The sequence below is a fragment of the Entelurus aequoreus genome, linkage group LG09 (assembly GCF_033978785.1).
Source record: "Entelurus aequoreus isolate RoL-2023_Sb linkage group LG09, RoL_Eaeq_v1.1, whole genome shotgun sequence".
Lineage (NCBI taxonomy): Eukaryota > Metazoa > Chordata > Actinopteri > Syngnathiformes > Syngnathidae > Entelurus > Entelurus aequoreus.
In genome coordinates, this window is record NC_084739.1 from 74,432,432 (window position 1) to 74,455,819 (window position 23,388).

General features: G+C 38.2%; 3 protein-coding genes across 7 annotated transcripts in view; 1 reads left to right on the forward strand and 2 right to left on the reverse strand.

Moving 5' to 3' along the window:
• Positions 1-6,245, forward strand: part of cryzl1 (crystallin, zeta (quinone reductase)-like 1) — a 21,290-nt gene extending 15,045 nt beyond the window's left edge. The window contains exons 8-12 of the mRNA XM_062059330.1: positions 2,372-2,470; positions 2,536-2,651; positions 2,726-2,831; positions 2,901-2,946; positions 4,532-6,245. Coding sequence (XP_061915314.1) covers positions 2,372-2,470; positions 2,536-2,651; positions 2,726-2,831; positions 2,901-2,946; positions 4,532-4,628 — 464 coding nt within the window. The 3' untranslated portion in view covers positions 4,629-6,245. The remainder of the gene's footprint in view (positions 1-2,371; positions 2,471-2,535; positions 2,652-2,725; positions 2,832-2,900; positions 2,947-4,531) is intronic.
• Positions 4,841-19,235, reverse strand: setd4 (SET domain containing 4). The gene is made up of 14 exons (XM_062059329.1): positions 18,981-19,235; positions 16,292-16,385; positions 14,191-14,268; positions 13,067-13,162; positions 12,955-12,992; positions 12,791-12,879; positions 12,192-12,428; positions 10,871-10,930; positions 10,667-10,796; positions 10,422-10,596; positions 8,443-8,521; positions 8,287-8,367; positions 8,096-8,219; positions 4,841-6,210 (listed from the first exon to the last, which is right to left on the reverse strand). The coding sequence occupies exons 2-14, from the start codon at positions 16,311-16,313 to the stop codon at positions 6,037-6,039; spliced, it is 1,383 nt and encodes a 460-aa protein (XP_061915313.1). The 5' UTR covers positions 16,314-16,385; positions 18,981-19,235; the 3' UTR covers positions 4,841-6,036.
• Positions 19,236-20,163: 928 nt separating this feature from the next.
• The window catches only part of LOC133657707 (echinoderm microtubule-associated protein-like 4), a 44,314-nt gene continuing 41,089 nt past the window's right edge, over positions 20,164-23,388 (reverse strand). For all 5 annotated transcript variants that reach the window (XM_062059331.1, XM_062059333.1, XM_062059332.1 and 2 more), the window contains one exon: positions 20,164-21,975. In XM_062059331.1, coding sequence (XP_061915315.1) covers positions 21,430-21,975 — 546 coding nt within the window. In that variant the 3' untranslated portion in view covers positions 20,164-21,429. The remainder of the gene's footprint in view (positions 21,976-23,388) is intronic.

Sequence of the window (23,388 nt, forward strand, 5' to 3'; positions counted from 1 at the left end):
TTGGCGCTAGAGATGTCCGATAATATCGGCCGGCCGATAAATGCTTTAAAATGTAATATCGGAAATTATCGGTATCGTTTTTTTTATTATCGGTATAGTTTTTGTTTTTGTTTTTTTTAATTAAATCAACATAAAAAACACAAGATACACATACAATTAGTGCACCAACCCAAAAAAACCTCCCTCCCCCATTCACACTCATTCACACAAAAAGGTTGTTTCTTTCTGTTATTAATATTCTGGTTCCTACATTATATATCAATATATATCAATACAGTCTGCAAGGGATACAGTCCGTTAGCACACATGATTGTGCGTGCTGCTAATCCACTAATAGTACTAACCTTTAACAGTTAATTTTACTCATTTTCATTAATTACTAGTTTCTATGTAACTGTTTTTATATTGTTTTACTTTCTTTTTTATTCAAGAAAATGTTTTTAATTTATCCATCTTATTTTATTTTATTTTATTAATTTTTTAAAAAAGGACCTTATCTTCACCATAACTGGTTGTCCAAATTAGACATAATAATGTGTTAATTCCACGACTGTATATATCGGTATCGGTTGATATCGGTATCGGTAATTAAGAGTTGGACAATATCGGAATATCGGATATTGGCAAAAAAGCCATTATCGGACATCCCTACTTGGCGCCATCTTGGAAGTATGCTAACTTTTCTTCTATCAGCCAGCTGACACTAGCATGCTAACGTTTTATGCTAGATTTTTCACTACTTTGTATTTGTACACCTACAAATAGTGTCTTTTGGTATTTCCTCTTATTTGAACATATGCTAGCATGCTAACGTTTGTGCTGGCTTCTTTTAATTTAGCTAGCTTTTTAGAGATTTTTGTGACGATATATGAATCTGGTGGCAGGGGATAATTTTTTCGACTTTTTAAGGGGGCGGGGCGCTAGAGAGTCATTTTTGACATTTCGTGAAAATATTTTTCTTCTCCGCCGGACCTCACAAGTTTACAAAAGTTGAGTGCTTGTTAATTTGCTCTAAAATGCGAAAAAAGTGGGAGAATAACGATAAACAAAATCATTCCAGTATGGTTTTTGCTGCTTGATTTGTCACTCTCGATACAAAACTGATATTGGAGCCTGGACTATTGGCCGGTACTGATAATAATACGTATCGATATCAGCACAAATCATAGCACATACTTGTGTTATTTTGTAAAGTCGAATGTTGGAAAAGGTTGATGTGAAATGAGTCAAACAATAACCTATTTATTATTAACTGTCTTTAAGTTGAAGCGGTGTGGTAATTGTATTTTTTCTAGTGTTCACAAAGAATTCATGAAGTTAAGTGTAACCCGAGTGGTTCTGTCCCTGCTCTTTACATCCCACCTGGGACTCGAACCTGGGTCGTCCGCATGAGAGACGAGCGAGTTAAAAGCTAATGAATTTTAAAACACCAAGTTTTAACACACTGAATTTGTATGAATTTTTAAACAATGAATTTAAAAACTTTTTTATAGACTGAATTTTTAAACACTGAATTTATATGAATTTTTTAACACTATTTTAAAACACTAAATTTAAAACACTAAATTGTTAGTTTTTATACACTGAATTCTAATACACTGAATTTTTATGCACCAAATTTTTAAACACTGATTTTGTATGAATTTGAATACACTAAATTTGTATACACAGTACATTTATTTAATTTTTCTACACTCAATTTAATAACACTGACTTTTTCTACACTAAATTTTATAACACTGAATTTTTATACACTGAGTCTTAAAAAACACAACATTTTCAAACACTGAATTTGTATGAATTTTAAGACACTGAATTTTAAAACACATCATTTTTATACACAGTAAATTTATGCACTGACTGAATTTGTATAAATGGAATAAAAAAAAACACATTTTTAAACACTGAATTTGTATGAATTTTAAAACACTGAATTTTAAAACAAATATTTTTTATACACTGAATTTTATTACAGTGACTTTAAAACACCAATTTTTTATTCACTGAATTTTTATGCACAGTAAATTTATGCATCGACTGAATTTTTCTACACTGAATTTTTAAACGCTGAATTTTTATACACTGAATTTTAAAAACAAACATTTTTAAACACTGAATTTGTATGAATTTTAAAACACTGAATTTTAAAACATTATTTTTTATACACTGAATTTTTAAAGAAGCATTTTTTAAACATTTTTTAAATGAAATTGTCAATATAATTTGATGTAAAATAAATATGGTGTGAAAAAAAGGTTTGGTAAAAAGTCACAAATGATCTCCTACACTCTGCGCGTCTGCCGTTGCTTTCTCATTATCGTCACGTTGTTACCGGTAATGCACGACCATACTGTTTCCCTCCTTTCGGCAGCTCGAGTGATTCCGGTTTATAAAAACTGGTCAGACCTGCTCCCGGCGGTCCAGGAGGAAACCGGAGGACTGGGAGTGGACGTGGCGGTCGACTCCGGAGGTAAAAACACGGAAGAAAGCGAAAAGGTGGCAAGGCCGCGCACGTGCCGATGCTTGTCTTTTTAGTACGTTTGCAGGAAAAGGAAGAGCCGGAGGAGAGTAGGCTCCTCCCACACAAGCATGACATCATCAGTGTGCTGGCAGTGGGTGGGCACTGGGTGACGTCCCACCAAGACCTGCAAGTGAGTCCCTAAAACTGCAGTATGGAACCCAAGGAAGTCTTCACAGCTCATGTTGGTGTGCTCACCTTTCACAGCTGGACCCGCCTGATTGCAGACTAATGTTCCTGAAGTCGGCGTCCCTCTCCTTCCTCAACCCCGAAGCATGGGTGGCAGCGGGGGCCCAGCAGGGGCGATACCTGCGTATCCTTGGCTAGCGCCGCTCGGTCCGACACAGACGCGCTGCTGGAGTCCTTAACAGCCGGCGGGCAGATATCCTGAGGGACATGATGGAGAAGATGTCAGCAGGAGTTCTCAGGTACACAAACACTGGGCTTCATTCTTCCTTTACAACCCAAGGGCCATTGTTGGGCCCTGAGCGCCCCCTGGAGGCTAGCATAGGAATATTTGTTTTTCAGCTGCCAGCGCGACTCTGTTGTAATACACTTTTCCACCACTTGTGGACTCTGTTGTAATACACTTTTCCACCACTTGTGGCAGTAATGACAATATCAAACGAACAGAAGAAGTCTGGAGCTAAAGTCATAGAAAAGGTTTTTTAAGCACAAAAATGATGACTAAAGCGGTGTGGCTGTATTTTTATTTGCACTTAAACTTTAGTTTATTTATGGAACATACTGTACATATTAAGATTTATTATTAATTCAGTTAGTTTTTAATTATACAGAATGTACAGCATATATGTTTGTGTTTTCATCAGTTTTTAGGAGTCCCTTCTTTTGTAGTACATTTAATTAGTATTTATTTTTGTACCAATAATGTGCGATACAAGTAGTCTTGCAGCATGTTTACTTGTGTGTGATATCATGTGCGATACAAGCAGTCCTGCAGAGTGTTTACTTTTGTGTGATATCATGTGCGATATAAGCAGTCTTGCAGCATGTTGGCTTGTGTGTATGTGCGATATAAGCAGTCTTGCAACGTTTTTACTTGTGTGTGATATCATGTGCGATACAAGCAGTCCTGCTCCATGTTTGTGTGAGATATGCGATACAAGAAGTCCTGCGGCGTGTTTACTTGTGTGATATCATGTGCGATACAGGCAGTCATCAATAAAGTACTATCTATCTATATCATGTACGATACAAGCAGTCATGCACTGTTGTGTGTGATACAAGCAGTTCTGCTGCATGTTTACTTGTGTGAGATATGCGATACAAGAAGTCCTGCGGCGTGTTTACTTGTGTGATATCATGTGCGATACAGGCAGTCATCAATAAAGTAATATCTATCTATATCATGTACGATACAAGCAGTCATGCACTGTTGTGTGTGATATTATGTGCGATACAAGCAGTCCTGCAGTGTTTACTTGTGTGTAATATCATGTGTGATAGTCATGCAGAGGGTTTACTTGTGTGTGATATCATGTGCAATACAAGCAGTCCTGCAGAGTGTTTACTTTTGTGTGATATCGAGATACAAGCAGTCATGCAGTGTTTACTTGTGTGTGATATCATGTGTGATACAAGCAGTCTGGCATAGGGTTTGTGTGTGATATCATGTGCAATACAAGCAGTCATTCAGAGTTTTTACTCGTGTGATATCATGTGCGATACAAGCAGTCATGCAGCGTGTTTACTTGTGTGTGATATCATGTGCAATGCAAGCAGTCCCACGGTGTGTTTACTGTTGTGTGATATCATGTGCGATACAATCTCATATTATTCGACAAGGTTTTTTTTATCCTGGTCAACTGTAAGTAGGTTAGATATATAATTATTGAATATGATTGAAATATAATTCAGTGTTAATATTTGAATGGGCCCCCCCAGAATGGAAATGTCAAAAAGGTTAAGACACCCTGCTTTACAATGTTTGATCCACATGTAACATAAAAACAGTGACGTCAATTACCGTGTTGAAATCCGCCATCTTTGCAGACCTCAAGCCGAGGCGGCGGTGTCTGTCCAGGAAGTCCTGGTTGCCATGGAGAACGTGCAGCTCCAGCGCAGGAAAAAGGCAGTGGTTCAACTGTGAAGACCTGACGCTTTGTGTGGACCTTCTTGACATTCTGATGAAGACACAATTTATATTCCATGCAGATTTACAAGAGACAACTTCTTAGTACACTTCATAGTTCTCACACACAAATACAGTGCATCACTTTTCCCACATGTTCTTATATGACAAAATGGAATCAATTCATTTTCGCCCTCAAAGTTCTACACACAATACCCATAATGACAATGTGAATTTTTTTGCCAATTTATTAAAAGTAAAAAAACTCAAAAATGACATGTACATAAATATGACCTACTCAGTGGCCTAGTGGTTGGAGTGTCCGCCCTGAGATCGGTAGGTTGTGAGTTCAAACCCCGGCCGAGTCATACCAAAGACTATAAAAATGGGACGCATTACCTCCCTGCTTGACACTCAGCATCAAGGGTTGGAATTGGGGGTTGAATCACCAAAAATGATTCCCGGGCGCGGCCACCGCTGCTGCCCACTGCTCCTCTCACCTCCCACGGGGTGATCAAGGGTGATGGGTCAAATGCACAGAATAATTTCGTCACACCTAGTGTGTGTGTGACAATCATTGGTACTTTAACTTTTTATTCAGACCCATTGCTCAGTACTTAGTTGATGCACCTTTGGCAGCAATTACAGCCTCAAGTCTTTTTGAATACGATGCCACAAACTTGGCACACCTATCTTTGGGCATTTTCAACCATTCTTCTTTACAGCACCTCTCAAGTTCCATCAGTTTGGATGGGATGTCTCTGTACGTTGCTGCATTCATCTTTCCCTCTATCCTGACTAGTCTCCCAGTTCCTGCTGCTGAAAACCATCCCCACAGCATGATGCTGCCACCACAATGCTTCACTGTAGGGATGGTATTGGCCTGGTGGTTTCCTCCAAACATGACGCCTGGCATCAGTCTTTGTCTCGTCAGACTAGGGAATTTAGTTTCTCATTGTCTGAGAGTCTTTTGACTAAGAAATGGCCACTCGAGCCTGATTGGTGGATTGTCCTTCTGGAAGGTTCTCCTCTCTCCACAGAGGAAGGCTGTAGCTATGACTGAGTGACCATCGGGTCCATGGTCACCTCCCTGACTCGGGTCCTTCTCCCCTGATAGCTCAGTTTAGACTAGAAAGAGTGCTGGTGGTTCCAAACTTCTTCCATTTGCGTATGAAGGAGACCACTGTGCACATTGGGACCTTCAACGCAGCAGATATTTTTCTGTACACTTCCCCAGATTTGTGCCTGGAGACAATCCTGTCCTGGAGGTCTACAGACAATTCCTTGGACTTCATTTCTGGTGTGTTCTCTGCCATGCATGGTCAAGTGTGGACCTTCTGTATAGACAGCTGTGTGACTTTCCAAATCATGTCCAACCAACTGAACTGGACTCCAATGAAGCTGTAGGAACATCCCTCATCAAATGTCAGCTTGCGTCGTTGACATCCGGTTGGCATGACGACACGCTCGACACTTTGAGTGAACTTCGTAGCGACTCTAAGCAGCTTTCCATGATGCATTTCTCCTCCAGCCTCAGTGCCTCCACTACCTGCAGCTGCTCCTTCAACAGTTGCTCCCCCTGCTGGAGAAGACCGGCGATCTAAGAAGAATAAAACAATTACAAGCTTGCTTCAACACTCTTTGACACGTACGTACGTACGTATGTATGTACGTGTGTATGTACGCGCGTATATAGGTATGTACATACATATCGCAAGTATGTATGTACGTATCGCAATTATGTATGTACGTATCGCACGTATGTATGTATGTACGTATCGCACGTATGTATGTATGTACGTATATACGTATGTTTGTATATACGTATGTAAGCATGTTTGTATGTACATATGTATGTTTGTATTTATGTGCGTACATACGTATGATTTACGTACGTATGTATGTTTGTATGTACATTCATTCGTATGTTTGTACGTATGGAGGTACATATGTATGTTTGTAGGTACAGTACGTATGTTTGTAAGTACATTGGTATGTTCGTACATATGGAGGTACATATGTATGCTTGTATGTACATTCATTCGTATGTTTGTACATATGGATGTACATATGTATGTGTGTAGGTACGTCTGTACGCATGTTTGTGCGTACGTAGGTTTGTATGTATGTACGTACATGTGTATGTACGTAGGTATGTACATACGTATCGCACACATGTATGTTTGTATGTATGCACCGCATGTATGTGCGCAAGTATGTTTGTACGCATGTATATACGTATGTACGTACGTATCGCACGTATGTATGTACATACGTATCTCTGTATTTACGTACGTACATACGTATGTTTGTATGTATGTACGTACATTGGTATGTTCGTACATATGGAGGTACATATGTATGCTTGTATGTACATACATATGTTTGTATGTACATTCATTCGTATGTTTGTACATATGGATGTACATATGTATGTGTGTAGGTACGTCTGTACGCATGTTTGTGCGTACGTAGGTTTGTATGTATGTACGTACATGTGTATGTACGTAGGTATGTACATACGTATCGCACACATGTATGTTTGTATGTATGCACCGCATGTATGTGCGCAAGTATGTTTGTACGCATGTATATACGTATGTACGTACGTATCGCACGTATGTATGTACATACGTATCTCTGTATTTACGTACGTACATACGTATGTTTGTATGTATGTACGTACATTGGTATGTTCGTACATATGGAGGTACATATGTATGCTTGTATGTACATACATGTTTGTATGTACATTCATTAGTATGTTTGTACATATGGATGTACATAAGTATGTGTGTAGGTCTGTCTGTACGCATGTTTGTGCGTACGTAGGTTTGTATGTATGTACGTACATGTGTATGTACGTAGGTATGTACATACGTATCGCACACATGTATGTTTGTATGTATGCACCGCATGTATGTATGTACGCATGTATATACGTATGTGCGTACGTATCGCACATATGTATGTACATACGTATCTCTGTATTTACGTACGTACATACGTATTTTTGTATATAGGTATGTATGCATGTTTGTATGTACATATGTATGTTTTTATTTACGTACCTACATACCTATGTTTGTATTTACGTACGTATGTAAGATTGTATGTATGTGCATTCATTCGTATGGAGGTACATATGTATGTGTGTACATATGTTTGTATGTGTGTACATATGGAGGTACATATGTATGCTTGTATGTAAGCACATTTGTTTGTATGTACATTAATTCGTATGCTCATACGTATGGAGGTACATATGTATGTGTAGGTACGTATGTACACATGTTTGTACATACGTATGTTAGTACGTACATTGGTATGTCCGTACGTATGGAGGTACATACGTGTTTGTATGTACGTACGTATGTTTGTATGTACATGTTTGTATGTATGTACGTACATATGTATGTTCAAACGTACGTATGTATCTACATATGTATGTACATATAAGTACATATGCGTGCGTCCTCACAAACCTGATCCAGAGCTGTGAGCGTGCTGAGCAGCAGTCCTTCACACAACTTCACCGCCGCACAGACGCTCCACCGCTCGGCCTCCTCGCCCACCGCTTGGCCGTGCAACACTGCCCTCCACTGGTGACTGGCGAAACAACATCTGCGCTTACAGAAAAGACGGAGAGCCTCCATGTTGGATTTGCTTGTCTTACTAAAGTGTTTGTGGCAGGGACATCATCCTGAGAGCCGTCATCAGCCTCCAGCCGGGACCTTCGCTGGACACGGTCAGATTACTGGGAGGGAGGAAGCAAGACGTTTGTAATTCACACATCGACAGAAACAACGTCCGTAAAAACAACACAACTCACTCCAGGAAATCGTTCTCGCTGAGGAACTTCATCTTCTGCTCCAAACTTCTGTCACCTTTCAGGAGCTCGCAGAGGGTTTCTGCACAACATAAAGACAACATTTTCAGGCCCGCTCCACACCTGAAACCAAAATATTTTTGTCATTTACCGTTTTCCAAAAGTTATACAATCATATATCAATTTGTATCCCACACAGAAACATTTAAGATGAGCCAAAACAATGTAGTACACATTACATCCTGTACGTAGCACTGTGTAATCCTACCACAGAAGAAGAAGTGCAACAGTGGCATAAACACTGCTTAAGGCCACAACCGCTAGGGGGCGCCACATGATCATGGCGACCGGTCACCATCACCGTGACAGTATCCATTGCCACATGGATAAAATGACTTTGTTTCTACCTGGGATGTAACGGTACGAACATTTCATATCATTACTATTATCACAGTATTGTAGAACCAAGTGTCATTACAAGAATCAAATACAGTAAATAAATAGCCACACAAGATCATTTCTTGACAGAAGAAATATGTTATATAATATTGTTCTGGCTACTTATAAGCCATATTTTTTTCGAGTGTTTAAATATGTTTATCTTCTTCAATTGTATTTTGTAAAAGTTTTTTAATGATAAAGAACAAAAACTGTTGGCTGCGTCACATCCGGTTTCAATATTCAATCAATGTTTACTTATAGCCCTGAATCACGAGTGTCTCAAAGGGCTGCACAAGCCACAACGACATCCTCAGCTCAGATCCCACATCAGGGCAAGAAAAAAACTCAACCAAATGGGATGACAATGAGAAACCTTGGTGGGGACCTCGGTGCAATGGACATCGAGAGGATCTAGCATAATATTGTGAGAGTCCAGTTTATAGTGGATCTAACATAATAGTGTGAGAGTCCAGTCTATAGTGGATCTAACATAATAGAGTGAGAGTCCAGTTCATAATGGATCTAGCTTAATATTGCGAGAGTCCAGTCTATAGTGGATCTAACATAATAGTGTGAGAGTCCAGTCCATAGTGGATCTAGCATAATATTGTGAGAGTCCAGTCCATAGTGGATCTAACATAATATTGTGAGAGTCCAGTCCATAGTGGATCTAACATAATATTGTGAGAGTCCAGTCCATAGTTTATGTTACGTCACGCAAATTCACTTTCTGTTGTCATATTGCTTTACACATTGCTACATCTATATATTTAGCATTCTACTTCAGTTGCTTTATTGAGTTTACAACCTCCTGGCACTGTATTGTACTGTTTCTGCACTTGTTTTGATTATTATTGTTTCTTTGCTTGTTTGTAAATGTTGAATATTATAAATAAAGGTTTATAAATATATATTTTTTTTAAATATATATATATATATATTGCTTTGAGTAAAAAAAATATATATATATTGCTTCGAGTATCAATCGATCTCTCTGAGCGAGAACATCCTGTAGATTTCATGTACACAACTAAATATCTTGGTTACTCCGACAGTAATGTGTTTGTATACGTTTAGTCTGGGGAATGTCTTTTTAAATGGAGAATGCCGCCTTAAATTTTGTCCTAATTTAGCAAATATGAGGGGTTTGTGTTTGAACAAATCCACACTAATAAATATGTAACCAAACTCAGCAGTTTCTGGGACATGATTATTCTCATTCATTATGTTTATTCAGCCAACTTATGATGAACTCTACTTTTTTATTATTTCACTTTTCTTTTCTTTGACGCACTGCGTCTGCTTCATTCTTGGGAGATATTCACCAAGGGAACAAGTTAACTGGAATGAACAAAAGTGACCTTGTCCTTTTTTTGGCGTGTGCACAAAACTACTTCTCTTTGTATTTTGTGAAGTATTTGTTGGGAGGTGCAGTATAAATACTTTCGAGTTAAGGTTTTAGAAGAAGGACTGGCAGTAGTTCACTTTCTTTTAGTAGAGGAGCACTTGTGTGGCAGCTAATGATGTTCAAATGTGCCCACCTTTGTACATGTAGACTACGCTGTGCGGGTTGCCCGGGGCGACGAAGCCGTACTCCAGCAACAGGCGCTGGTTGTCATGGCAACCGTAGTTGATGAAGGCTTGCTGAAAACGCGGCGTCCCGCAAACGCTCCTGATTTCGTAGCACTTTGTTGCCTGGTTGAATCCCGCGTGGACCTGAGGCGAGACAACAGGAGACACATTCGCAGTGGTCCCACGTCTGCTGGTCTGACAGGTGTTTGTTTACCCGCACGTCAGGACGGTGGTTGAGCAGATCCAACAAGGGAGCTAAGGCGTACACGTCCTCTCCCTGCAGAAAGCTGTTGGACGGCTGAGCCATGAAGACGGAGCGGGTGTTGACGCTGCACCATGCCCACCTGGAACAGAAGCATTCAGCGTGTTTTTTTTGTTGTTACATCCAAACGCATGATAAGACAAAAATGGCGTGTACCTGAGCGCTTCATACGTCAACACGTCTTCCACTGGCTCACTGAGGACCGGCTGCAGAGTCCTGGACATTCAAACACCATTAAAAAGCACAATCTAATTTTTTTTCAAAACTAATCTCATAAAGAAAGACAAACAAACAAAAAGAAAGAAAGATTGACAAACAGAAAGAAAATAAGAAAGACAAGACAAGAAAATAAAGACAGAAAAAAAGACAAACAAAAAATAAAAAAAATAAAGAGAGAAGGAATTAAACAAAAATAAGAAGAAAAGAAAAGAAAGAAGAAACTAAATAAAATAAAGAGAGAAGAAAAAAGAAAGAAAGTAAAAAAGAAGGGAATAAATATTGAATTAAACAAAGAGGGAAAGAAAGAAGGAACACAATAAAATAAAGATAGAAGAAAAAAGAAATAAAGAGGATATAAATAAAATAAAGAAAAAGAAGGGAATAAATAAAAAGGAAATAAATAATGAAAACAGAAAATAAAGAAGGAAATACATTTAAAAAGTAGGAAATAATAAAACACAGAAAAACAAAAAAGAGGAAAAGAAAAATAGAGACAGACGAAAAAATAAATAAAGAAAGAAGGAAATAAATAAAAGAAAGAAAGAGAGAAGGAAAGAAAAGAGGAAAGAAATAAAGAGGGATAGAAATTAAGAAAGAAGAAATTAAATAAAAATAAGAAGGAAAGAAACAAAGAAAGAAAGAGGGAACGAAAAAAGGAACAAAATAAAATAAAGACAGAATAAATAAAGAAATAAGGAAATAAATAAAAGAAAGAAAGAAGAAAAAATACAAAAAGAAGAAAACAAATAAAGAAGGAAACAAAAGAAAGAAGGAAAGAAATAAAGAAAGAGAAAGAACAAAAGAAATAAGGAAACAAATAAAGAAATAAATTAAAAAGAATGAAATAAATAATTAAACAAAAAGAAGGAATGGAATAAAATACATTAAGATAGAAGAAAAAATAAAGAGAGAAAGAAGGAAATAAATATAAGAAAGAAAGAGACAAGGAAAGAAATAAAGAAAGGACAAAAGAAATAAGGAAAACATTTTTATTTTTTTTAAATAATGAAATAATTAAACAAAAAGGAAAGAAAAAAGAAGGAACAAAATAAAATAAATTAAGATAGAAGAAAAAAGAAATAAAGGAGGAAGGAAATACATAGAAGAAAGAGAAGGAAATAAAGAAGGAAATAAATAAATAAAGAGGAAAATAAATAAAAGAAAGAAAGAAAAAAAAGAAGAAGAGAAAAAGAAAAAGAAATAAAGAGGTAAACAGAAGAAAGAAAGAAAAGTTGACCAAGAGTCATCTAGTGTTTACCTGAACAGCTGCTGATGAGAGGAGTGTATTTGTCGCACGGTCTCCTTCTGCTGGAGCGCTCGCCGCCGCACGCCAGCCGGCAGCAGCGCCATGACATCATGGCTGAAGTAGGCGGGACATGTGTAGGTGGTGGGCAGGACGTCCATGTAGGGGAACCAATCAGAGTCCTGTCCTCTGTGTCGCTCACACACCAGGAAGACACAGAGCGCCAACATAGGTGAGGGGCGGGGCTTCCAGCTGCCGCGAAAAGACAAAATCAAGTATCAGGACGCGCTACTCAACGCTACCAATTTTCTGCTAATAAATGTTAATTGATTGGTAATAACATTTTATTTTTTAATGTTACTTTTAAAAATGAGCTGTACAGTTGTTGCGCCCCCCAAAGTGTTTATACTGTAAGTATAGTTTTGACACACCAGCTGTTTGATTTATTTATTTTTCACTAACACGTTCGGCGGTATGGAAATAGCCATGTAAAATGGCTAATGCTAAAAGTAGCCTGGCTATGGCAAATCCAATGTAAATTAGCATCAAGCTAGCGCCTTTAGGAAGAGTGGAGGCTTGCTTTAGGTTGGGATTGGGAATTGTGGTTTTTTTACCTCTTGATAAACGGGCCAAGGTAGCTGTCCATCACAGTGGACGTTGTCAGGAGACAGGACTGTGGAAGAGAGATCAGCAGCTGACCGGCCTGGCGAGCAGACAGAGAGAAGATGCCAACATCCAATCAAAACATCTCCTATGTAGGTGACCCAAGCTCTGCTACCTCCATGTTCCTGACCGCCTGCAGACCTCGTCCTGTGCCTGCGGGAAGTACCAAGACACAGACGTGAGGCGCGCTGGTAAGTGACTCAACAGACCCTTGGGTGTGCCAGGACCTGGGAAGGTTGCCGGGCGCAGCGGCGTCGGTGCGAATCCCCGCCGGCGAAGGAATCTCAGCAGCCTCACGCACTGAAGATGGTGGCTCAGAGACGCTGGAAGGACAAAACCATGGTGAGGTCAGGAGACGCCGGGCCTCGTAAAACTCCACTGTGACTTCAAAGCGGACAAATGGCAGGATCTGCCCCATTTCCAGACAAACTCTTTTTGAAGTATTTTACGAACCCTTTTTGAACTATTTTATGGATCTCTTTTTGAACTATTTTACGGCCTCTCCTTTTGAACTGTTCGGTAACCAAAGGCAACGCTGTTTACGACCCACTTCCCTCTGGAAGCAGCTGTGGTCAGGTGGGGGGAGAAAGTCAAATAAAGGAGGAGGAATACAATCCTTTGGCAGAGCGTGGGTGACACTGTAAGAAACCTCTTACAGTTCTCGACACGTTTTCTCCTCAATATTGAGTCCAAATTGAATTCTGCCTCTGTTTGATTCTTTGCCTCTTGTCTTGTTTAATAGATGTCATCAGTGTTTAAACCTGACATTTTCTGTCTGTTAAGATAGTTCTTCTCACTAAGCAGATTTTATGTTAGAGTGTTTTACTTGTTTTAAGGGTTTTGGTCCTCATTGATCTCAGTAAGATATTACAGCTTGTTGCTGAGATGTTATGACCTATATTGAGTAAAACATGCTTGAAACTAGAATATCAACTGATGCAAAGCTGTGTCATCAACACTCACAAGTATAAAACTACTTTTCTAAAGTAATAATTTCTTACTTCAAGCATGAAAAAAAAAATCATGAAATCATATCATTATGTCAAGACAATGGCACTAGCATTTACTTAATTTAAGAATATTTTTCAACATATTGAACAAAAATGTCTCTTTTTTTTTCTACCAAGAAAAGTGCACTTGTTATTAGTGAGAATATACTTATTTTAAGGTATTTTTGGGTTCATTAAGGTTAGCTAATTTGACTTGTTTTGGAAAGTCTTGACAAGCCGAATTTTCTTGTTCTATTGGCGGATAATTTTGCTTAGTTCTAATAAAATACCCCTCATTTTTGTATTTTTTTTCCTTGTTTTTGAACACTGACTTTTTGCAGTGCAGCAGCGCACTTTCATACCCGCTTGGACGACTCTGCCATGTTTCTTCTTCCTCCTCCTGGAAGCTCGTCCACAAGCCCTCATGGCGCCACCTGGACCTGGATGGAGGACAAAAGTAGCAAGCGTGTGGGACTGACTGATGGATACTCATTTGTTGACATTGCTACATCGCCTTTGGGTCGTGTTGTGCTTACCTGTATAGCAAAGGTGTCCATAGTTTTAACGGCCCGCACCACAAACATTAGCATATTGATATTAGCATGTTAGCTTTTTAGCTTAATTTGCAAATATTTTGCCACTTGACATATACCTCTTAGCATGCTAACATTAGTATGCTAGCTCCTTTAGCTAATTTTGTAGGTAAACACCTCAGCGTGAAGTATTTTGTCACTTGACTAATGATAGCATGCTAATAATTTTAGTATGTTAGATTTTTTAACTAATTTTGCAGCTATACACCTCAGCGTCAAATATTTTGTCACCTGACAAATGATACCTGTTAGCATGCTAACGCTAGTAGCGGGTATACGCCTCAGCGTCAAGTATTTTGTCACTTGACAAACAATAGCATGCTGCTTTTTTTTTAGCTATACACCTTAGCATCAAGTATTTTGTCACTTGACCAATGATACCTGTCAGCATGCTAATGTTACTACGCTAGCTCCTTTAGCTAATTTTGTAGGGTATAAACTTCAGCGTCAAGTTTTTTGTCACTTGACAAATGATAGCATGCTAACACACTTGTATGCTATTTTTTAGCAAATTTTGTAGGAATACACCTCAGCGTCAAGTATTTTGTCATTTGACAAATGATAGCATGCTAACGTTAGTATGGTAGCTTTTAACCAATTTTGCAGGTATACACCTTAGCGTCCAATATTTAGTCACTTGGCAAATTATACCTGTTAGCGTGCTAAGGTTAGTGTGCTAACATTTTTAGTTAGTTTTCAAGTTTAAACTTCAGCGTCAAATATTTTGTCACTTGACAAATTATACTTCTTAGCATGCTACTGTTTGCAGGCTGGTATTTAAAAAAAAGTTAAGGTAGATACCTCAGAGAAATATATTTTTGTACTTGACGTTTGTTACAGTTAGCATGATAACATGAGCATGCTAGAATTTTAGCTAATTCTACAGTTAACATACTAACATGATAAAATTAGCATGCTAGATTTTTTAGCTCATTTTGCTATACACCTCTGTCATATTTTGTTATTTTACTAAAGCTAACTGTAACCATGTTATTGTTAACATAGTACAGTTAGCATACAATAAAAAATGTTTTTCAGGTACACACCTCAGAGTAATAAATGTTGGTACTTAACGTTTGTTACAGTTAGCATTTGAGCATGCAAGATTTTTTTTGTTTAGCTATTTCTACAGTTAGCATATAGGCATGATAACAAACATGCTAGATATTTTTTGCAAATTGTACAATTAACACTTTTACATGATAACATTAGCATGCAACATTGTTGTAGTTAATTTTACAGGTATACACCTCAGTGTCATAGATTTTGGTATTTCACTAATACTATCGGTAAACATGTTAACATAGTACTGTAGCCGTGCATTTTAAACAATTTTTTTTTTAGGTACACACCTTAAAACAACATATTTTAGTACATGACGCTTATTACAGTTAGCATTTTAACATGACAACATTAGCATACTAGAATTTTAAAGCTAATTTTACAGGTATGCACCTCAGTGTCATAGATTTTGGTATTTCACTAATGCTAACTGTAAACATGTTAATATAGTACTGTTAGCATGCATTTTAAACAATTTTTTTCAGGTACACACCTTAGAGCAATATACTTTGGTACATGACGCTTGTTACAGTTAGCATTTTAGCATCATTCACAACATTAGCATACTAGATTTTTTAAGTAATTTTTACGGGTATACACCTCAGTATCATAGATTTTGGTATTTCACTAATGCTAACTGTAAATGTGTTAACATAGTACTGTTAGCATGTATTTTTAATTTTTTTTTTCTCCAGGTACACACCTGCTCAGTGGCCTTGTGGTTAGACTGTCCGGCCTAAGAACGGTAGGTCGTGAGTTCAATCCCCAGACGAGGCATACCAAAGACTATAAAAAGGGGACCCATTACCTCCCTGCTTGGCACTCAGCATCAAGGGTTGGAATTGGGGGTTAAATCACCAAATGATTCCCGGGCGCGGCCACCGCTGCTGCTCACTGCTCCCCTGTGGGGATGGGTCAAATGCAGAGGATAATTTCACCGCACCTAAGTGTGTGTGTGTGACAATCATTGGCACTTTAACTTTAGAGTAATATATTTTAGTACATGACGCTTGTTACAGTTAGCATTTTAGCATGACAACATTAGCATACTAGATTTGTAAAGCAAATTGTACAGGTATGCACCTCAGTGTCATTGATTTTGGTATTTCAGTAATGCTAACTGTAAACATGTTAACATAGTACTGTTAGCATGCATTTTAAAAATTGTTTTTCCAGGTACACATTTTAGAGTAACATATTTTGGTACATGATGCTTGTTACAGTTAGCATTTTAGCATCACAACATTAGCAGACTAGATTTTCAAAGCCAATTTTACAGGTTTACATTTGTTAACATTTCATTTTGGCTTTGGCTCTTCAACGATGTTGTCCGTGTATTTTGTTGTTATGGGTTTCGATACCAAAATGCGCAGTGTTGCCCATTACTGCAACATAAGATCATATTATTTCTGTAGGTCCTTTTGCTATTTTCTACGTTTAAAATTGCCGTACGTACAAAATGTTCGTTTGTGCAGATACGTTTTTTTAAATATTTTAAAATAAATTTTCTGATTAGTGACGTCATCCAGCCCCCCCTTTGTCAAAATCTCCCCAAACGTGTCTAATGTGATTACTAAAACAATAAAAACATGAAATACGTAACTGTACAAATGTAGCACGCTTTTTTGAGATAGTCTGGTGATAGGAGTGTGCCTGCATATGAACAATAACACGTCAATAACTATAATATCACGTATACTGTAATATTGTACATGGTCATTGGTATATATTGTATATATGTTATAGACATAATATATCTGTATATATAATATACTGTACACATATGTATATATTCGTATATATGTTACATTTTATATCGCTATATTTAGTCTATTTATACCTGCATTGTCCTTTCCATCATTACACTTTCCATCATTGTAACTGAGCTACTGCGTTGAACAATTTCCCTTGTGGATCATTAAAGTTTGTCTAAGTCTAAGTCTAAACAATATTGCAGCACAAACGAATGGGACATATTTGGGGAAATTTTGACCAGGTGGGGGGCAGCTGTGTATTAATAACAACATGTTAATCACCTTAAAAGCTACAATAGTTAACATAAAAATGATATTAGTTAATAACATATAAACTATTATAGAAAAAAATTTGGGACACGTTTTGGGGGCTTGGTGACGTCACTAGTCATTTTATTTTTATTTTAGGGTAACTTAAAAACCATTTTTTTAAGGAACAAACGAATGGCAGAGTTATTTGAATATTTGCAATGATAAGAGAGGCCAACCTCACAAAGATGTAAAGTAGACGTCATAAAACGGGATTTTTCTGTAGGTCCTTTTGCTATTTTCTACGTTTAAAATTGCCTTAAAAATATTCGTTTGTGCAGTTACGGTTTTTTAATATTTTAAAATAAATGTTCTGATTAGTGACGTCATCCAGCCTCCCCCCTTTTTTTCCCAAAATCTCCCCAAACTCGCCCATTTGATTATTAAGATATTAAAAACATGAAATATGTAACTATACAAATGTGGCACACTCGTTTGAGATAGTCTGGTGATAGGAGTGTGCCTGCGTATGAATAATAACACGTCAATAACTATAATAAACAATATTGCAGCGCAAACTAATGGGACATGTTTGGGGAAATTTTGACTAGGTGGGGGACAGCTGTGTATTAATAACATGTCAATCACCTAAAAAGCTACAATAGTTAACATAATAACATAACTATTATAGAAAAAAAATGTTGCAGCACAAACATTTGGGACACGTTTGGGGGGGCTTGGTGATGTTACTAGTCAAAAAATGTATTTTAGAGTAACTTAAAAACGATTTTTTTACGGAACAAACGAATGGCAGAGTTATTTTAATATTTGCAATGATAAGAGAGGCCAAGCTCACAAAGATGTAAAGTAGACGTCATAAAACGGGATTTTTCTGTAGGTCCTATTTTCTACGTTTGAAATTGCCTTAAAAATGTTCGTTTGTGCAGTTACGGTTTTTTAATATTTTAAAATAAATGTTCCGATTAGTGACGTCATCCAGCCCCCCCCCCTTTTTTTTCAAAATCTCCCCAAACTCGCCCATGTGATTATTAAAATAATAAAAACATGAAATACGTAACTATACAAATGTGGCACACTCGTTTGAGATAGTCTGGTGATAGGAGTGTGCCTGCGTATGAATAATACGTCAATAACTACAATGTTACATGTTATAACATGTTACTCACCTAAAATGCGACAATAGTAAACATAAAAACTATATTAGTTAATAACATATATAACTATTAGACGAAAAATGTTGCAGAACAAGCATTTGGGACACGTTTGAGGAGATTTTAACAAGGTGGGAGGGGGGCTTGGTGACGTCACTAGTCAATAAAATTATTTTAGGGTAATTTAAAAACGTTTTTTTTTTTTTACGGAACCAAAGAATGGCAGAGTTATTTTAATATTTGCTATGATAAGATAGGCCAACCTCACATAAATGTAAAGTAGACGTCATAAAAAGGGATGATTTTTCTTTTTTTTTTTTACCGTGAATCTTGCTAGCTTGCTGGTCGTCTCGCACATCGCGTTTCGACCGCGTTTCTTAATCTCGTATCTTTTTTCCTTCTCATTTCCGACGGTTGACCATCCGACTAAAGGTTACGTCACACGGCATGTGTTGTAGCGCGTTTGTAGGCGGCTCCGGTTCTTTATTGATTAAATGTCGACCATACTGTTCGAGTCACACGCTGTTAGCAATGTTATTAGCATTAGCGTTTGCATTAGCATGAGTCTTCTTCGTTAGTCAGCAGCTGTTGACACGCGCTATATCGACCTCTGCAGGAGGTAAGTTGAATTGCAACAACACAAACAAATTCTATCTTTAAAAAAGCTACTTTCGTTTAGTAGTTCAATTTAAAAAAATACTCCAATATTCTATATATTTACTACAGAGAACACATATTTCATAAAATGCTAAAAAATTACAAAAAGTTCAATATTTACAGTTTGTTTTTATTTATATATATAAAAAAAAAAAGAACTGCATAAACTACCGAGCCTTAATTGGTCTCTTAGTGTGAATCGAATCTTTTGCACCATATACTTATTTCTTGACATTTTTAAACATTTGCCCAATTCTTTACAAGCTACATAAAGACAGGTGATCTGTACTATATATATATATATATATATAAATAAAAGTACTCCATTTGTTCATCTACCGTATTTTTCGGACTATAAGTCGCAGTTTTTTTCATAGTTTGGGGTACGACTTATACTCAGGAGCGACTTATGTGTGAAATTATTAACACATTACCGTAAAATATCAAATAATATTATTTAGCTCATTCACGTAAGAGACTAGACGTATAAGATTTCATGGGATTTAGCGATTAGGAGTGACAGATTGTTTGGTAAACGTATAGCATGTTCTATATGTTATAGTTATTTGAATGACTCTTATCATAATATGTTACGTTAACATACCAGGCACGTTCTCAGTTGGTTATTTATGCGTCATATAACGTACACTTATTCAGCCTGTTGTTTACTATTCTTTATTTATTTTAAATTGCCTTTCAAATGTCTATTCTTGGTGTTGGGTTTTATCAAATAAATTTCCCCCAAAAATGCGACTTATATGTTTTTTTCCTTCTTTATTATGCATTTTCGGCCGGTGCGACTTATACTCCAAAAAATACGGTAATAGCAATGAATGCAATAAAGTCTGATTTGTCATCCGTTTTTATTTGCATCCACGGTCCACGTACTTTACAGGAATGCATGACAGAAGACAAGAATGGCTCACTTGAACATGATTAACGTCACATAACATTTGAATCCAGAAAGTTCCCCTAAAAAGAGCAGTCCTAGCCCCGCCCCTCGATGAAGGTGTGGCACTTCACACACCAGCGTAAAAAAAACCAAGCAGACGACTTTTTTGGAAGGCAGAATGGACATTTGTGAAGACATACGGTCCAGAGGTAATTCCAACCAATCAGATGAGTCCACCGGGAATACTCTCTCCTGATTGGCCGCCTGTTTTTAAATCTTAAAAAACGATGCCTCCTGGCGCTAACGGAAACACACTTCACTCCAGTTTCTCCTTAACATTGCTAGTCACAGTTTTGGAAGTTCATGGCTACGTTTACACTGCAGGGTCGGATTTTTTTTGGGGTCAAATCCAATCTTTTCATTGGCCGCTCATGTTACAAAAAAATGCGATGGAGAATGTGAACGCTAACTCCCGCCTGCGGATATGACGTCATAACGCCGCACGCATTGCATTGTTTACGGAAGTAAACATACTTTCCACGGTCTGACGCATTTGTGGCAATTTCAAGAATTTAGTGCAATTACGCTCAACGTTTTCTAATCCAAATTATTGTACGTAGAATATGAAGAAAGAAGAGGACAAGTATTTTGGCTCCTTGCAGTTTTACGGGATATTTTGCTACGGAGCAGTCGGAGACAGGAGTGGTGGAACTCAACCGTGAGTTCCCAAAACTTTTTTTTTACCCTGTTATCTACTTATTTTTTAACAGCCTATATTGACGAATAATTATGATTATTTTGATGACGTTCTGGTCGGAAGAATGCAAATTTAATTCCACATATAAAAGAGATATATAAAAATACGAAATTGCACTGACTTGATACAATCCAATTCAGGTCGCATATTGGGGAAAACAAGGGAATTGACCTGCAGTGTGAACGAGGCCTATGATGTGTTCGCCTGCAGTCTGCAGTGAGGGATTACTTTGAAGCGTTGTCCGTTACAAAAGCATCATTAAAAACGTCTTACAAAACAGGCTGGCCTGCGACAAACTGACGTTTGAAAAAAGATTTCTCACAAAAAGAATCATGGAGGAGGATTTAAAATGACACGTAAAACATCTCAGCGATGAAAACAATCGTTTTGAAATTGGAGAGGAATACGTCAATGCAGGTTGTGTCCCACTGAGACTTCTTGAAATGTGTCCCCGCACGCACACTCCTATGTGGGGGGCGTGAGAGGGGGAAGGCCCTCGTCGCTGGGCGTGGCCGTGTCGTCGCTGGGGTCCAGGCTGTCCTTCAAACTCACCGTACTGTCGGACGGGGGCGGAGTCGCCTCGGAGGGGGGCGGAGTTAATTCCAAGGCGGGCAGCGCTAGGTCGGCGGGCGGCATGGGTGTTTCCATCGACAACTCGGTGGGCGGCGGGGGCGTTTCCGTCGACGACTCTGGTGCCCCGTTGGCCGTCGGGGGAAGGGCGGCGTCCTCGGTAGGACCAGGGACGGGGTCCGCCCTGGAGGGGGCGGGGAAGGGGTCTGCCCTGGAGGGGGCGGGGACGGGGTTCGCCCTAGAGGGGGCGGGGACGGGGTCCGCCCTAGAGGGGGCGGGGACGGGGTGGCTGTCGGTCAGCGAGATGGCCGACTTCTCCACCAGTCGCCACTGCATGATGCTGGTGTCCTTCCCGCCCGTTGAGATCAGGTGACTGTCGTCGTGCATGAAGCTGACGTTGGTCACGTGACTGCTGTGCGCGCTGTACTTGTGGCTGGGAGCCTGTGCACACACACGCAAACATTTTTACAGACTATTGGGGTTAATTAAGGGTGGGATTCGGATTAAGGTTAAAATGGCGATAGGGTTGCAGTTGAGGGTAGGATTAGGGTTAAAGATGGCGAAGTTAAGGATTAAATTTATGTTTGGGTCTGGAGTTGAAGTGAGGGATGGGTACCGTTCACATTTGAACAGATACTGGTGTTTTCGGTACTTTGTGCGTTAACAAAAAATTGTTTTTGTTTTATGATGACGTCTAATTTTTTACTTCAACATTTGAAAATGAGCTGATTATCATAACTGCTGTCCAGTTATATACATCTTTCTTTATTATTTAATTTTCAAGTATGCCAATAAGTTGCAGTTACAAGTCCAAGACAGTAGTTTATAGTTTATGGTGTTTTGTTGCGCCCTAAAAAGTGTTAATACTGTAAGTCTTGTACCTATTATGCAGCGGATAAAATCTCCTTTTTTATTGGGATTTGGATTAAGGTTAAAATGGGGATGGGGTTGCAGTTGGGGGTGGGATTAGGGTTAAAGATGGCGAGGTTAAGGATTAAGTTTATGTTTGGGTCTGGAGTTGAGATGAGGGATGGGTACCGTTCACATTTGAACAGATACTGGTGTTTTCGGTAGTTTGTGCAATAACAAAACATTTTTTTTTGTTTTTTGATGACATACTGAGATAGGCTCCAGCACCCCACGCGCCCCCGAAAGGGACAAGCGGTAGAAAATGGATGGATGGATCACATTTCTTATTTCAACATTTGAAAATGATCTGATTATCATAACTGCTGTCCAGTTATATATACATTTTTCTTTATTATTTAATTTTCAATTATGACAATAAGTTGCAGTTACAGTTGCAAATCCAAGACAGTAATTTATAGTGTTTTGTTGCGCCCTAAAAAGTGTTAACACTGTAAGTCTTGTACCTATTATGGGGGTTAAATCACCAAAAATGATTCCCGGGCGCGGCGCCGCTGCTGCCCACTGCTCCCCTCACCTCCCAGGGGGTGATCAAGGGGATGGGTCAAATGCAGAGGACAAATTTCACCACACTTAGTGTGTGTGTGTGACAATCATTGGTACTTTAACTTAACTTAACTATTATGCAACGGATAAAATCTAATTTTTTTATTGTAACTTTTAAAAATGAGCTGATTATGATAACTGCTGTCCGATTGTTATATCTTGTTTTTTTATTCCTTATTAACTTTCTAATTTTCAAGTATGACATTAAATTGCAATTACAGTTTCAAGTCCAACAGATGTCAGTAATGTATAGCTTATGGTGTTTTGTTGTAAAAAGAGTTAATACTGTAAGTATTGTAACTATTAAGCAATAGTTGTTTGATTGTAACGTGCATCCAAGTTGTAGTTTTCATTGACAAATTTGGAGGTGTTGAAATCGCC